The sequence below is a fragment of the Melanerpes formicivorus genome, unplaced genomic scaffold (assembly GCF_026170545.1).
Source record: "Melanerpes formicivorus ecotype bairdi unplaced genomic scaffold, bMelFor1.0.p_v2 SCAF_9, whole genome shotgun sequence".
Classification (NCBI taxonomy): domain Eukaryota; kingdom Metazoa; phylum Chordata; class Aves; order Piciformes; family Picidae; genus Melanerpes; species Melanerpes formicivorus.
The window spans coordinates 13,221,847-13,238,565 of NW_027142361.1; the positions used below are offsets into that span (position 1 = coordinate 13,221,847).

At 46.3% G+C, this 16,719-nt stretch overlaps 1 protein-coding gene across 6 annotated transcripts in view; it reads right to left on the reverse strand.

Moving 5' to 3' along the window:
* DTNB (dystrobrevin beta) overlaps positions 1-16,719 on the reverse strand; it is a 505,091-nt gene that overhangs the window by 288,798 nt on the left and 199,574 nt on the right. For all 6 annotated transcript variants that reach the window (XM_068143073.1, XM_068143070.1, XM_068143069.1 and 3 more), the window contains one exon: positions 850-1,016. In XM_068143073.1, coding sequence (XP_067999174.1) covers positions 850-1,016 — 167 coding nt within the window. The remainder of the gene's footprint in view (positions 1-849; positions 1,017-16,719) is intronic.

Below are 16,719 nucleotides of genomic sequence, written 5' to 3' on the forward strand. Positions count from 1 at the left end.
CTGTTAAGAACAAATCCTTTTCCACGAGGGTGGTGGAACACTGAAACAGGTTGCCCAGGGTGATAGTTGAGGCCCCATCCCTGAAGATATTCAAGGTGAGGCTCAACAAGGCTCTGGGCATGAGGATGCCCCTGCTTAGTGCAGAGGGGGTTGGACTAGATAACCTTTGGAGGTCCCTTCCTGTGGCAATGCCAGTGACGAGTAGTGTGAACAATCTGGCAGTGCAGGCCTAGAGCCTGACATGGTGGTAGGCCATGCTCAGCATAAATGCAGAGCCAGCTAGCAGTGTAGCAAAACAGTGCTGTGCCTGCAGCATGTAACTTAAACAAGGCACTGGTAGCTATAAACATGGACAGTTATCTTGGGACAACAGGACATGCACCTGCATCAACAAACCTCGTTGTGTCATTTGTAGTTGGACCAATAATCTGTAATAGTGCAATGTGTGGTCACTCAGAGGGAACCAATGGAGCTATGCCAACAAGGCACTCCGAGTTTATATAAGATGTTGTAGCAGTTCCCTTGGTACGCACTTCTGCCTTTCCTGTCTCCTGTTTCTTCTGCACTTTACTGTGCTATACTTGCACTACAGGCCTGCTCCATAGGCCTGCACCTCAGGCTTGCACCATCGGCCTGCAACACTGGAACAATAAAGGAACAATACTCGATCATATTGGTCAGCCGTATTGATTCCAATCTCTGTCGCCGACACCTTCCAACCCAAACCATTCTATGATTCTATAAGACCTTGCCAAGTCCTGCTGATCAACTCTACTATAGAAACTGCAACTTTCAGAACAAATGAGTTGTGAGGTCGTGGTTTCAGCATGACAAACAAAGGTGAGTTACCCAAGAGGAATGCTCCTTCATCTGGTGCTGGTTGCTGTGAGGACCATTGGCATGGCCACGCCAAAAACAGTTTTGACAGAGCTGGTAGTTGTGGCACTGCTGGCACCGGTACCGGAAGCCCATCATGCTCTCACACCGGCAATAGGAACACTCCACAGGATGGAAGACTTGGTGGGTATGGGGAAGGAGGAGGGGAAAAAAAGAAACAGAGAAAAGTAATAAGTGAACTTCAGGAAAACCTTGATCAATGAATTTCACTGGAGCTTCCAAAGCACCCCCCAGGTTCTTAACCATAAAACCAACTTGTTTTTCTGGGCAGGTCATGAATTTTGAGTGCAGAACAGGCAATTTCTGTAAGATTAACCCTAATGATAATAACACAGAAGTTCCATCTGACAAATTCAGTACTTTTTTCTTCAGCTTTCTCCCTCCTCTGATGCACTCAGACCAAGAAGCCTGTGTGGCAGTCCAAGTGCAGTGTGAACATATAAAAGGGGACAGGGAGAGGAGACAGGCTACATTCACACAAGTTAATTCCTGCCTAAAGGACATTGCTTTGCCCTGGAGTCAGCTGGGAGAGCTTTCCACAGAACAGGCAAATCCAGAGCACCACAATGGGCTTTTGCTCTGAACCACCTCTCACTGAGGTACTTCCCTCACCCTTCCCCACCTGTGTGCTGCCTCTTGTACCTCTATAGCTTAAACTGGATAAATCTCCAAAGTACCTCTAAATCTGAACATCTCAAGAACTGGAACATTAAATTAGGTGTGACAGGCAGAGTCCCCATAAGAAGAAGGCTAAAAGTAAACCAATGTTTCTTCCCTGTTCTTCTACCCAGGAACAATCACAGACTTGGGTCCATTTAAGCAAAAAGTCTTCAGAATAAACAAAGGAAGAACATGAGAATGAAGTAAAAGTGAGATTTTACTGTGTCAGCTAAATCCAGCATCTCATATGGGCAGAGTAGAGGGGGAGCAGAACCTCCCTCCACTTACTGGTCACACTCTTCTTAATGCATCCCAAGAGACCATCAGCCTCAGGGCACACTGCTAGCTCATGGGAAACTTGTTCACCATGACATCTTAATGTGAGCTTAAGGTAACAGCCCTGGCAAGTTTAAAAGCTAATTGTTTGTTTCTGTATTTCCCTTTGTTACAAATGAGAGCGAAAAACACCCCATAGCCTGCAGGCCTCTTCCACTTGCATTTACAAAGGGCCCTGTTTCTACAAGAGCATAGCTAACCAGATCAGAATGCACACTGCTATTACACTGCACATCAGCATGCAAATTGAGATGATAGCTCTCAAAAATAACATGCTGTGGTATCGATAATAGCAATCCATGAGCTTATTTGATGCCTCAAGGAAGAAGAGATGTTCTCCTTCACGTGGCAGCATTATTTTGCCAGTAAAAGAAGCTAATTGCCTTCTGCTTGTATCAGAGTGGAGAAGACAACCAAGATGGCAGGATTTTTTTTCCTGGTTTTGAAGATGTCAGCTGAGGTGTTTAAATGCTTCTGAAGTAACTCAGCAGAGATTGCCACAGAAATTAATAGGAATATTTACAAGCTGTGAAGAAGACAAACATCTGGACCTGTCGGCTTCCATTAAGGTGGCTGTAAATTCAAACACAGCTCCAGTTAAGGTGGCTCCTTTAAAGACTAGAGCTGGAAAGGGCAAAGATGGAGAAGAAGAGGAGGAGACTGATTCTGGTGAGGGGCCCTCTGCTCTAAAAGATCCTGCTCAGGAGGAAGAGAAGGTTTGTTTTAAAGATCTAGCTAACCTAGTGAGATCAAAGCAGGATAGAGATGAAGCTAGGAAAGCAGCTGGCAAAGGTGGTTCTCAGCTTAAAGAGATCCTTAGGAGAATGACAGCAGGATTTTATGGGCAAAGAATTCAGGGAGACGAGGAGGAAGATGATATTACGGACTGTTCTTCGCCCCGCGAGGAATTGCGAAATGTCCGTAAAGATTTCACCAGGGCAGATAAGGAGCCAGTTCTAGCTTGGCTTAGTAGGTGTTATGATACAGGTGCTTCAGCTCTAACAGTTGGAGACAAGTCAGCAGCTCAGTTAGGAACTCTCTCAAGGGACAATGGAATAGATAGACATCTAGGCGAAGCTCTCGGTAAGGTTAATCTGTGGATACGCCTTTTAATAGCGGTTGCCCTGAGATACCCTTCCCGAGATGACCTTCCATGGAATCCTAAACCCTGGACTACCATAGATGAGGGAATTAAGCGCTTGAGAGAATTTGCTGTTAGAGAGCTACTCTATGGTGAACATGAAACTCTGAATCCTGATGACATTCCTGTGGGTATTGGTCTTGCTAAAAAGATCATCAAACTTGCTCCTTCCAATTATGCAAACATTCTGGCAAGCAGAATTGTGTCAAGAAGTTATGGTGGAGCTTCTCCTACGGTTGGCCAATTCAGTGATCAAATGAGACAATTGGAGGATAGCATGACACGTGGTTCTTTGGTTTCGGCCATCAAAACTATGTCTGGTGATATTCAGAATTGCATAAGAGAGTTAAAAGATGAATTTAGAAATTCCATATCCCAATTGGCACAAAGGGATAATTTCAATTCTCCCTCCAGATGGGTACAAGTTTCATCTGTGAGGAATACACGTCCTCCAAGGAGGTCATTCCAAAACAGGACATTCCAAAACAGGTCATTCCAAAACAGACCACCAAGGCAATCACGTAGAACTATTTGGATAACTCTGCGTGATCAGTTCGGTGAGAACATGAACCGCTGGGATGGCCAACCAACTTCTAATCTTTTCAGGAGACTGAGGGAATTGCAAAGTGGCAGAACCCAAGGTAGCAATACCAGAAGGGTAGCTGTTACTTCCACAGTTCCCCAGAACAACTCTTACGGCTCCAACAGTGGCTCCAGTTATAACACGCAAAGTTATAACCCGGCACAATATGTGCAATGCACATGTGCGCATGTTCCCCATAACTAGGGGTGCCCTGCCTCCCGCCAGGGGGAGGAGAGGGATAACAGAGATAACAGAATCTATTGGGATGTGTACATCCAGTGGCCTGGCACTTCACAATTTCGGAAGTACAGGGCCTTGGTTGACACAGGAGCTCAGTGCACCATAATACCATCAAATTATCAGGGATCAGAGTCTATAACTATTCTGGGAGTCACTGGTGGATCTCAAGAGTTAAGTAAGGTAGAGGTTAATATAAGTTTAACTGGTAAACAATGGAGGAAGCATACAGTTGTGACCGGACCTGACGCACCTTGTATTTTGGGAATTGATTTTCTGAGAGAAGGGCGTTTCAAAGACCCTAGAGGTTACAAATGGGCTTTTGGAGTAGCTTCGATAGAAATTGATGGACAAAAATTGAAGCTGTCTGCTAGACCTGAACTTTCTGATGAATCTGCAGTTGTGGGACAACATAAGATACAGGACATTAAATTGCCGGTTGCTTCTCAGACTGTGCATCACAGACAATACAGAACCAACCGTGACTCTTTGTTGCCCATTCAGAATCTCATTCATCAGTTGGAGAGTCAGAAAGTCGTCAGCAAAACTCATTCACCTTTCAACAGTCCAGTGTGGCCTGTGAGGAAGCAGAATGGAGACTGGCGTCTGACGGTAGACTACCGAGCCCTGAATGAAGTAACACCACCTATGAGTGCAGCAGTGCCAGACATGATGGAGCTACAGTATGAGCTGGAATCCAAAGAGGCCAAATGGTATGCTACCATAGACATTGCTAATGCATTTTTCTCTATTCCCATAGCAGAGGAATGCAGGCCTCAGTTTGCTTTCACATGGAGAGGAATCCAGTACACTTTCAACAGGCTGCCAATGGGCTGGATCCACAGCTCAAGTATCTGTCATGCAGTGATCCACGATGCTCTGGAGAAAGGCGGTGCTCCAGAACACATCCAGTTCATCGATGATATCATCGTCTGGGGTAAAACTGCTGAGGAAGTCTTCAAGAAAGGTAACAAAATCATTGACATTCTTCTGAATGCAGGTTTTGCCATCAAACGAGACAAGGTGAAAGGACCTACCACAGAGATTCAGTTTCTGGGAGTGCGGTGGCAAGATGGACGCCGACACATTCCAGTGGATGTGGTAAATAGAGTCTCTACCATGGCGAGTCCCACAAACAAGCAAGAGACCCTACGTTTCTTGGGGATAGTGGGATTTTGGAGACTGCACATTCCTGGATACAGTCAGATTGTGAAACCTCTGTATGATGTGACTCGAAAGAGAAACCATTTCCACTGGGGACCTGAACAACAAGCAGCCTTTGACCAGATAAAGCAAGAGGTAATTCAAGCAATGGGTCTGGGACCTGTCCGAGATGGTCCAGACATTAAGAACATTTTGTACACGGCTGCAAGTGACAATGGTCCAACCTGGTGCTTGTGGCAAAAAGCTCCAGGAGAGACACGTGGACGACCTCTTGGTTTCTGGAGTCGAGGTTACAGAGGTTCAGAGGCTAATTATACTCCAACAGAAAAAGAAATCTTAGCTGCCTATGAAGGAGTAAAAGCATCTTCTGAAGTGATTGGAACTGAATCACAACTTCTTCTAGCTCCCAGATTACCAGTTTTGAATTGGATGTTCAAAGGCAAAGGATCCACACCACATCATGCCACAGACTAAACATGGTCTAAGTGGATGGTTCTGATAACACAGAGAGCTCGAATGGGAAATCTTGAAAGACCTGGTCTAGTGGAGGTGATCTCAAGTTGGCCTGAGGGCATCATCTGTGCCAAACCTCCAGAGGAGAATGTAACTCGTGCTGAGGAAGCTCCTCCTTACAATGACCTTTCTGATGATGAAAAGAAATATGCTTTGTTCACAGACGGTTCCTGTCGTCTTGTTGGAAACAAGCGAAGGTGGAAGTCTGCAGTGTGGAGTCCAACACGCCGAGTTGCAGAGGCGAAGGATGGAGAAGGAGAATCCAGTCAGTTCGCAGAGGTAAAAGCTGTTCAGCTAGCTCTCGACGTGGCTGAACGTGAGAGATGGCCAAAGCTTTATCTCTACACCGACTCATGGATGGTAGCCAATGCTCTATGGGGTTGGCTAAAGAACTGGAAGAAGAGTGGTTGGCAGAGAAAAGGAAAACCCATTTGGGCAGCCAACCTGTGGCAGGACAATGCTGATCGAATCGAGAGAATTCCAGTGAAAGTGAGACATATCGATGCTCACATTCCTAAGAGCAAAGCTACTGAGGAACAACAACACAACCATCAGGCAGATCTAGCTGCAAGAGTTTCTCAAGTAGACATGGACTCTAATCTTGATCTCGATTGGAAACACCGAGGTGAGATATTCTTAGCTCGGTGGGCTCATGATTCGTCAGGACATCAAGGCAGAGATGCAGCATACCAATGGGCTCGTGACAGATCCATAGACATTTCCATGGATGCTATCACGCAAGTCATCCATGACTGTGACATTTGTGCTGCTATTAAGCAGGCAAAACGACTTAAGTCCTTGTGGTATGGTGACAGATGGTCCAAGTACAAGTATGGTGAAGCTTGGCAGATTGACTACATCACTCTACCACGTTCTCGTTCTGGTAAGCAATACGTGCTTACTATGGTAGAGGCAAACACTGGATGGTTGGAAACTTATCCAGTTCCACATGCAACTGCACGCAACACCATTCTCGGTCTGGAGAGACAGATCCTGTGGAGTCACGGAACTCCAGAGAGGATTGAGTCAGACAACGGAACTCATTTCAAGAACAACCTTGTCTAGAACTGGGCAAAAGAGCACGGTATTGAGTGGATATTCCATATTCCCTACTATGCACCAGCTTCAGGGAAGATTGAACGCTACAACGGTTTATTGAAGACCACTCTCAAAGCCATGGGAGGTGGATCTTTGAAAAACTGGGAAAAACATTTAGCACAAGCAACCTGGCTGGTAAATAGTAGAGGCTCAGTGAACCGAGCTGGACCTGCACATTCAGATTTGCTACGGAAAGTAGAAGGTGATAGAGTTCCTGTTGTTAGAGAAAAGAATCTGTTAGGTAAAACTGTTTGGGTATTTTCACCCTCAGGAGAGGCTAAACCTGTCCGAGGGCTGGTTTCAGCTGAAGGTCCGGGTCACACTTATTGGGTAATGCAAGAGAATGGTGAAATTCAGTGTATTCCACAAAGAAATTTAACTTTAGCTGAAAGAGGTTAATTTCAAACTGTTGTACAGCTACATCGCGTCCAAAGGAAGAATCAACGAGGAATCTACGGTGCACGAACCCTGAGATCCCTGAGAGCCCTGAGTCAACTAAGAGACCCTGAGAAATCCCTGTTTCCCTTTTCTTCGCTTTGCCGGCGAAGAAATGAACTGTTTTCCATTTTTCTCATTTTCTGATTTTCTTGGACTTTTGAATCATCTACATCTGAGCATGGCCGGAATGGACTATGAACTTTACTCACAAACTGTAAATATCGTTTTGGATTAGATGGACAGTATGAACAGCCAATGAAATTGTTTAGAAGGGGTGGACTGTGGCCGGTTGACGTTGCCCCCTTAAGAAAGGGAATATGGTGGACGGAAGTTGGTAAACGGAAGGAATAGTCTAAACTAATTTCATTGGACGAGTGGGAGGAAGCACCTTCTGAGCTGGGACTATACTGGGCACTCCGGCACCTTATCTTCAGTCTTGCTTCCGCCTTTGCATGGTGCAGCAGCTCTGCAGCTAACTCTGTGCTGGGCTTTCTGCCAAGGCCCCGGCCTTGAAAACAAGATACCAGGCCTGTATATTAACTCTTTTCCAATTAACACAAAACTGCTTTTAACTTCTTTCTTTCGCTCTCTCTCTCTCTTCTAACCTAATCTGGGGAACGGGGGGAAAGAGGGGAAAGAGGAGGTGGGGAACCCCCTCTCTGCCGAGGGGTTTACTCTCATTTCTGTGTTACTCTGTTGTATATCTTTGTATATATTGTAGATATTGTAAATTTGTAAATATCTCCCTGCAAACCCTACATCGCTTTGTAAATATAGCTCCACTGCTTTGCTAATTCAGCTTGCGAGTTTTTTTTTCCTTTCCCTTCAATTTTTTTTTCCCTTTTACTTTGCAAAGGGGGAAGGGAGGAGGCTTCTTGGCCTTGCCCCTTCCAACCCACCACAAGAGGCTTAAAGATCTGGAGCTCTTTAGCCTGGAAAAGCACTGCCTGAGAGGGGATCTACCCAATACTCATCAATATATAAAGGGCAGGTGGCAAGCGGATGAGGTAAAACCCTTTTCAGTGGTGCCCAGTGACAGGACAAAAGGCAATGGGCACAAACTGGAATCCAGGAGGTTTCCCCTGAACATGAGGAAAAAAATCCTTCCTCTGACAGTGCTGGAGCCCTGGACCCAGCTGCCTAGAGAGGTTGTGGATTCTCCTTCTCTGGAGAGATTCCAAACCAAACCTGGACACTGTCCTAGGGAACCTGTTGTGGGTGACCCTACTTTAGCAGGGAAGTTGTAGTAGATGATCTACAGAGGTCCCTTCCAACTCCCACCATGCTGGGATTCTGTTTTGCCTCTGATCTTGGAGAATCCATCTTTATGTTTACCATTGGTGAAGATGGAAAAGTTTCACAATTCTCACAAGTTCTAGTATCAGATCACAACACAACAGAGGTTCATCAGCCAGGGAGACTTTCACAGCAACCCTAGCAAAGCACCTCCAGCATCTGGGTGGAATAGATTAGGTATTCTTATTGTTGTGACTGCTGCTGATTTTAGCTGATGCTGGATGTGAGAACCTGTCACTCCACTGCACTTTGTACCATTCAGAAACACAGGTGCCAGCTGTAGTTTAAAATTTAAACCCCAAGCGTATCAAATGCATTAAGGGCTCAAATCCATTTCTGAAACACAAGCCTTATTCCTAATTGGGGAACAGTTCATGAAACAACTCCAATATTATGTCTGGGACCATCAAGCCTCAGGTTTCAGCTCCAAGATTTCCATAGGGTGATGCCAATTCTTACTGTATCCGGTGTTGATGTTTCCACCATGTCAGACCTGGGAGAAATCAGTCCTGCACGCAGCGCTGAATGGCTGGTCAGGATTAGAAGTGGAGGTAATGCCTGAAGGAAGCAAGCAGTTGGGGCAGTAACTCATTATAAAGTAATGGATAAAGATTGGATAAACTCTCGGGCCAACTCTTTCCTTCAAACCAGTGGATTAGTTCTGGTTGGCTTGTAAGGCTGACAAAAATCTGACTGAAGAGAAGGCTCTGGGGAGACCTTATGGAGGCCTTTGAATACTTGAAGGAGACAATAAGAAAGTTGGTGTAGTGGGTTGAGAGAGAAGGCCTAGCTTTCTCTCCCCCACAAAGAGGGAAAAAAAAACACAGCTAACTTAGTCGGAGAAGCGGAAGGAATGCTATATTTTACAAGCAATGTGGAAAGGCAGGTTTAGATATACAATATATACAGTATTTACAATATATGTACAGAAATATACAGCAAGGGGAAAAAAAAGACTACAGGAACAAAATCCCCTCCTCCAGACAGAGGAGGGTTCCCCCCCCTGTACCCCCCTCTCTCCCCCTACCTCCCTTTTTTCCCAAAAAGGGCTAGAGAGAGAGAAAAGGTAATTAATAAGGATGAAATTTGGTTAGGCCTTAAAAGCGCATGCAGTATTAGTGCTTATCTTTATCCAAGGTCACTCTGGCTAGGAGCCCAGAAGCAGGCAAGCTGGAAGGGAGAGGGAAAGGAACTAACTGAGAAAAAATTCCAGCTGCACTAAAAATTAAAACTGCGTTCTACCAATCTACCAATGAAATTCGTTTAGAATATCTGACTGTTTTTGTTATGATTCCAAAACATTCAGCCAGAGTGTCCCAGCACTATCCCTTTCTTAAAAGCACAGCCTCAAACGGTCACAGCTGGGAACAGACTTTTTAGCAGGGCCTTCTGTGACAGTATAAGGGGAGGTGGGTATAAACAAAATGAGGAGAGATATGGACTAGAGAAAAGGGAAATTTTATTTTTTGGTTTTTTACACTGAGGGTGATGAGACACCATCCCAGGTTGCTCAGATAGGAGGTAGATACCTCATCCCTGAAACCCTTCCAGGTGAGCTTGGACAGGGCTCTGTACAACCTGCTCCAGTTGAAGATACAGCTGCTGACTGCAGGACTAGATGATCTTGAAAGGTCCCTTCCAAACCAAAGTATTATATGATTAGAATAGAATAAACCAGGTTGGAAGATACCTTCAAGATCCAGGGAGGTGGTGGAGTCACCGTCCCTGGAGGTGTCCAAGAGGGGATTGGACATGGCACTTGGTGCTATGGTCTAGTCATGAGGTCTGTGATGACAGGTTGGACTCGATGATCTTTGAGGTCTCTTCCAACCTTGGTGATACTGTGATACTGTGATCATCATGTCCAACCCATCATCCAACCCACCTAATCAACTAAACCATGCAACCAAGCACCCTATCAAGTCTCCTCCTAAACACCTCCAATGATGGTGACTCCACCACCTCCCTGGGCAGCCCATTCCAATGGGTAATCACTTTGTGTAGAATTTCTTCCTAACCTCCAGCCTAAACCTCCCCTGGTGGAGTTTGAGACTGTATCCTCTTGTTCTGGTGCTGGTTGCCTGGGAGAAGAAACCAACCTCCGCCTGTCCACAACTTCCCTTTAGGTAGTTGTAGAGAGCAATAATGTCTCCCCTGAGCCTCCTCTTCTCCAGGCTAAGCAACCCCAGCTCCCTCAGCCTCTCCTCATACAGCTTGTGTTCCAAACCCCTCACCAACTTTGTTGCCCTTCTCTGGACATGTTCCAGCAAGTCAACATCCTTCTATCATCAGTTGAAAATACCCAAAGAAAAGATGATCATGTTTTAAATGAGCAAAGGTTTCTCCTTCATTCATGCTTTGTCTGTGTTTCCTGACTGAAAAGGGACTTCCTATGAATGCTCATTTCAACCAAGTTTATGCTTTTATATATCTGCAAATATTAACACATAACACAGCTCTCACAACACAACTTCATACTCATCTGGTCAAAGAAGCCACAGCAACAGCCAATGTCAACACAAGCTGACTGAGCTACTGCTATTTAAAAGTTGAAAATTACCACTTAATAGGAGATGTTTAGCTCTTGCCTATATCCTGTCCCAGACTTGAAACCACAAAAGCTGCTGGATAGCTTTTTTCCTTACCAGGAACATCTGGAATCAGGGCTGTGCTGTCCCTCAATATTTCTTATCCTACCCAATGTTCCAGTAATCCAATGAGCATTCCTTCTGTCTCTATGCCTCAAGTTTGCTATTTTTACCTACCCATAGTCACTCCTCCAACACTAAGCCTCCTTTAACTTCTTTCTTTGATGATACAAAATGGGAGTTGTGGCTGACACACCAGCAGTATGTGCTGGCAATCAGCAAGACCTGGTGAGGATGAAGAGATGAGTGGAGAGTGACCTCAAGGAGTTCACAAGGGCAACTGTAGAGTCCTGACCTGCTGGAAAGCAGTTCTGCGGAGAAGGACCTCCCATCAGCCAGGAACGTGCCCTAATGGCCAAGACACCAAATAGTCTCCTGGGGTGAATTCTAAAGAACGGGATCAGCAAGTTGAGGGAGGTTCTCCTCCCCTTCTCCCCCTCTAATCTGTTCTGAGAGGCCACCTCTGGAGTACTGTTGTGAAGAGATTATTAAATTTATGAATATGAAATATGAATTATTAGGTCTCATCGACAGAGCTTTAAACTAGTTTCGAAGGGGGAAGGGGCTGAAAATAGTCCCCTCAGGCAAGAGTCTGGTGGTGACAAGCTAGAGTCGGAGGTGAAACCAGCAGCCCAGCTGAAGTGCATGTACACTAATGCACGAAGCATGGGTAACAAACAAGAGGAGCTGGAAGCCTTGTTGCAGCAGAAAAGTTATGATGTAGTTGCCATCACAGAGATGTGGTGGGACGATTCACATGACTGGAGCACTGCAATTGATAGCTACAGGCTCTTCAGGAGAGACAGGCAAGGAAGAAGGGGTGGAGGGGTGGCCCTGTACATTAGGGAGGCACTAGATGCCATTGAGACGGAGATTAGGGACGATCGGGTTGAGTGCTTGTGGGCAAGAATTAGAGGGAAGACCGGCAGGGCAGACATCCTGGTTGGAGTCTGTTAAAGACCACCCAACCAGGAGGAAGATTGTGACCGTTTGACGCTGTCCCCTTAAGAAAGGGAATATGGTGGACAGAAGTTGGTAAACAAAAAGAAGGATCTAAACTAATTTCATTGGTAGAGTGGGAGGAAGCACCTTCTGAACTGGGAGTGCAGGAGGGTATCCTGGGCATTCCAGCACTTTTCTATCAGTTTTTCTTCCGCTCCTCCACCGAGCAGCAGCTCTCTGTGTTGGGCTTTCGGCCAAGGCTTTGGCCTTGAAACTGATAAGCTGCAAAGGCCTGTATTAACTGCTTTCCAATTAACACATAACTGCTTCTAACTTTTTTTTCTCTTTTCTCTCTCTTTTCTAACCTGCTCCGGGGAAAAGGGGAGAGAGGGGGAAGCGGAGGTGGGGAACCCCCTCAGCAGAGGGGGGGGAACTCTCATTTCTGTGCTACTCTGTTGTATATCTTTGTATATATTGTAAATATTGTAAATTTGTATATATTTCCCCTGCGTTTCCCTGCTTTGTAAATATACAGCACCCATTGCTTTGCTAATTCAGCTGTGAGGTTTTTTTCCCTTTCCCTTCAATTTTCTTTCCCTTTACTTTACGGGGGGGAGGGAGGAGGATTTTTGGCTTTACCGTTCCAAGCATTCTATAGGCAGCTTAGGGCTGTCTCAGGATCGCCTGACCTTGTTCTCATGGGCAACTTCAACCTGCCTGACATCCGCTGGGATCTCAATACAGCGGAGAGGAGACAGTCTAGGAGGTTCTTAGAATGCATGGAGGACAGCTTCTTATCCCAGGTGCTGCGAGAGCCTACCAGGGGCAAGGCTATGCTTGACCTCCTCTTCACCAAAAGGGAAGGGCTGGTGGGTGATGTGGTGGTCGGAGGGTGTTTAGGGCCCAGTGACCACGAGATAATTTAATTTTCAGTATTCATCAAGCTAAGAGGGGCAGCAAGAAGACTTCCACTCTGGACTTCCGGAGGGCAGACTTCAGGTTACTCAAGGAACTAATTCAGAGTGTTCCTTGGGATAAAGCCCTTAAAAACAAAGGGGTCCAGGAGAGCTGGACCTACTTCAAGGAAGAACTCTTGAAGGCGCAGGAACAAGCTGTGCCAATGTGCCGGAAGATGAGCCGCCGGGGCAGACGGCCAGCCTGGATGGGTAATGAAATTTTAATAGAACTAAGGGAAAAAAAGAGGGTGTATCACCTTTGGAAGAGAGGGGAGGCAACCCACGGAATGTTTAAGGATGTTGCCAAATCATGTAGGAAGAAAATTAGGGAGGCAAAAGCACATATGGAGCTAAAACTGGCCTCTGCTGTGAAGGACAACAAAAAGTCCTTCTATAAATACATTAATAGCAAGAGGAAGGGCAAGGACAACCTTCACTCCTAGGTGGACAAGCAGGGGAACATTGTATCAAGGGATGAGGAAAAGGCAGAGAAACTTAACACCTTCTTTGCCTCAATTTTTACTAGCAGGACAGAATGTCTTTCAGACAGCTGGCCTGCAGAGCTGGCAGAAGGAGCCAGGGAGCTGCACAGTCTCCCTATGTTCCATGAGGAGGTGGTTGGAGCTCTCCTAAGCAGCTTGGATCCCCACAAGTCCATGGGATCAATCCTAGGGTGCTGAGAGAGCTGGCAGATGAGCTGGCCAAGCCACTCTCCATCATTTTTCAGCAGTCCTGGCCCACTGGAGATGTCCCAGAAGACTGGAAGCTGGCCAACGTGGTGCCCATCCACAAGAAGTGCCGGTTGGATGAGCCAGGGAATTATAGGCCTGTCAGCCTGATCTCAGTGCCAGGCAAGATCATGGAACAGGTCATCCTGAGTGCAATAACACAGCACTTACAGGATGGCCAAGGGATCAGGTCTAGCCAGCATGGATTTAGGAAGGGCAGGTCCTGCCTGACCAACCTGATGTCCTTCTATGATCAGGTGACCCACCTGGTGGATGTGGGGAGGCCCGTGGATGTGGTCTACCTGGACCTCAGCAAGGCCTTTGACACCATCCCCCATAGCAAACTCCTGGCCAAGCTGTCAGCCCATGGCTTGGACAGCAGCACACTGTGATGGGTTAGGAACTGGCTGGATGGCCGAGCCCAGAGAGTGGTGGTGAATGGTGCCACATCCAGCTGGCGGCCAGTCACTAGTGGTGTGCCCCAAGGATCAGTGCTGGGCCCTGTGCTCTTTAACATCTTTATTGATGATCTGGATGAGGGCATTGAGTCCATCATCAGTAAATTTGCTGACAACACCAAGCTGGGGACAGGAGTTGATCTGCTGGAGGGTAGAGAGGCTCTGCAGAGGGACCTCGACAGGCTGGACAGATGGGCAGAATCCAACAGCATGAGATTTAACACATCCAAGTTCTAGATTCTGCACATTGGCCACAACAACCCCATACAGTGCTACAGGCTGGGGTCAGAGTGGCTGGAGAGCAGCCAGGTAGAGAGGGACCTGGGGGTACTGGTTGATGGTAGGCTGAACATGAGCCTGCAGTGTGCCCAGGCAGCCAAGGGGGCCAATGGCATCCTGGCCTGCATCAAGAACAGTGTGGCCAGCAGGAGCAGGGAGGTCATTCTGCCCCTGTACACTGCACTGGTTAGGTCGCACCCCGAGTACTGTGTCCACTTCTGAGCCCCTCAGTTTAGGAAGGATGTTGACTTGCTGGAATGAGTCCAGAGAAGGGCAACGAGAGAGAGACTGAGGGAGCTGGGGTTGCTCAGCCTGGAGAGGAGGACACTCAGGGGTGACCTTATTGCTCTCTACAACTACCTGAAGGAAAGTTGTAGACAGGTGGTGTGACCATTTGAGGCTGTCCCCTTAAGAAAGGGAATGTGGTGGTCGGATATTTGTAAACGAAAAGACGGATCTAAACTAATTTCATTGGTAGATTGGGAGGAAGCACCTTCTGAACTGGGAGTGCAGCAGAGTATCCTGGGCATTCCTGCACTTTTCTGGTCAGTCTGTCTTCCCTCCTTCGGTGGGTTTGCAGCTCACAGCATTCTGGGCTTTCGGCCAAGGCTTGACCTTGAAACTGATAAACTGCAAGGCCTGTATTAACTTCTTTCCAATTAACACATAACTGCTTCTAATTTTTTTTCTCTTTTCTCTCTTTCTAACCCTCTCTGGGGAAAGGGGGAGAGAAGGGGGAGCAGAGGTGGGGAACCCCCTCAGCAGAGGGGGTACTCTCATTTCTGTGCTACTTTGTTCTATATTTTTGTATATATTGTAAATATCGTAAATTCTGTAAATTCCCCTGCATATCCTATAATGCTTTGTAAATATACAGCACCCATTGCTTTGCTAATTCAGCTGTGAGGGTTTTTTTTCCCTTTCCCTTCAATTTTCATCCCTCTACTCACAGTGGGGGGGGAAATGCCCAGACTTTCCCCCAATCCTACGACATTTTTATTTCTAGGCGCCCAACATGTGGCAAATAATTAGCTTAATTTATTACTTGATTGATTTAGTGTTTTCTAGCTGAATTAGCTAACATGAAGGTGTTGTGGTTTGTAGAGCAATTATTCTTTTCAATTTTTGGGGCTCTGGTTTACAGGTATTGTTTGGGTTTGATTTTGGATTACCTGGGTAAATATTTGGTGCAGACAATTTTTCTGTGGTTCATGTATAGAGTTAGACTATGGTACGGAAAATGCGTGGATATCTTATGGCCAGCGAGATACAGAAATGTTACCTCCACCACTCTCCCAATTGAGATAAAGGGTTTTAAGATGCCGCCTGAGGAGAGAGTAACTTTAGGTGATGGCTGGGATCCAAAGGTGATTTATTTGATGTGTATAATTCTGCTGCTGGTGATAGCTAATGTGTACTCTCTGTATTCCTGGCGTCGGGAGAAGAAGGTATCCAGAGCTTGTTTTGTTATTAAAACTAGATCAAAGAGAAAATGCTGTGGCTCTGGATCAGTCCCAGAGACATCTAGCGATGAGGAGTGTGGAGAATCTGTGTCAGTAAAAAAGAAAGCTAAGAGTTAATTGGAAAGGCAGCGCTAAATGACTTTGCTGCTGATTCTGGCAAGCTGCCAAGGGCGGCGGCGGGTATCAACATGGCGCCTACTCCTTCTCCTCCTCCTTCTTCACCATTGGCCATTAACAGAGCAACGTCATTTCCGCCCACACTCTCGGTGGGACCAGAAGTCACTGCCCCAGCAGCTGATTTATCTCAGGACCTGTCGGCTCCAGTTAAGGTGGCTGTTTTAAAGACTAGAAGTGGAAAGACCAAAGCTGATGGAGAAGAGCAGGAGACTGATCCTGGTGAGGGGCCCTCTACTAGAAGAGATCCTGCTGAGGAGGAAGAGAAGATTTGTTTTAAAGATCAAGCTGACCAAGTGAGAGCAAAGCAGGATAGAGATGCAGCTAGGACAGGATCTGGCAAAGGTGGTTCTCAGCTTAAGGAGATCCTTGAGAAAATGGCAACAGGATTATTAGGATAACAAGTTGGGGAAGAGGAGGAATCAGATGACATTACTGACTGTTCGTCACCATGTGAGGAATTACGAAATGTCCGTAAAGATTACACCTGGGCAGATAAGGAGCCAGTTCTAGCTTGGCTTTGTAAGTGTTATCATACAGGTGTTTCAGCTCTAACAGTTGGAGACAAGTCAGCAGCTCAGTTAGGAACTCTCTCAAGGGATAATGGAATAGATAGACATCTAGGCAGGGCTCTCGGTAAGGTTAGTCTGTGGATACGCCTTCTAATGGTGGTTGCCCTGAGATATCCTTCCCAAGATGATCTTCCAT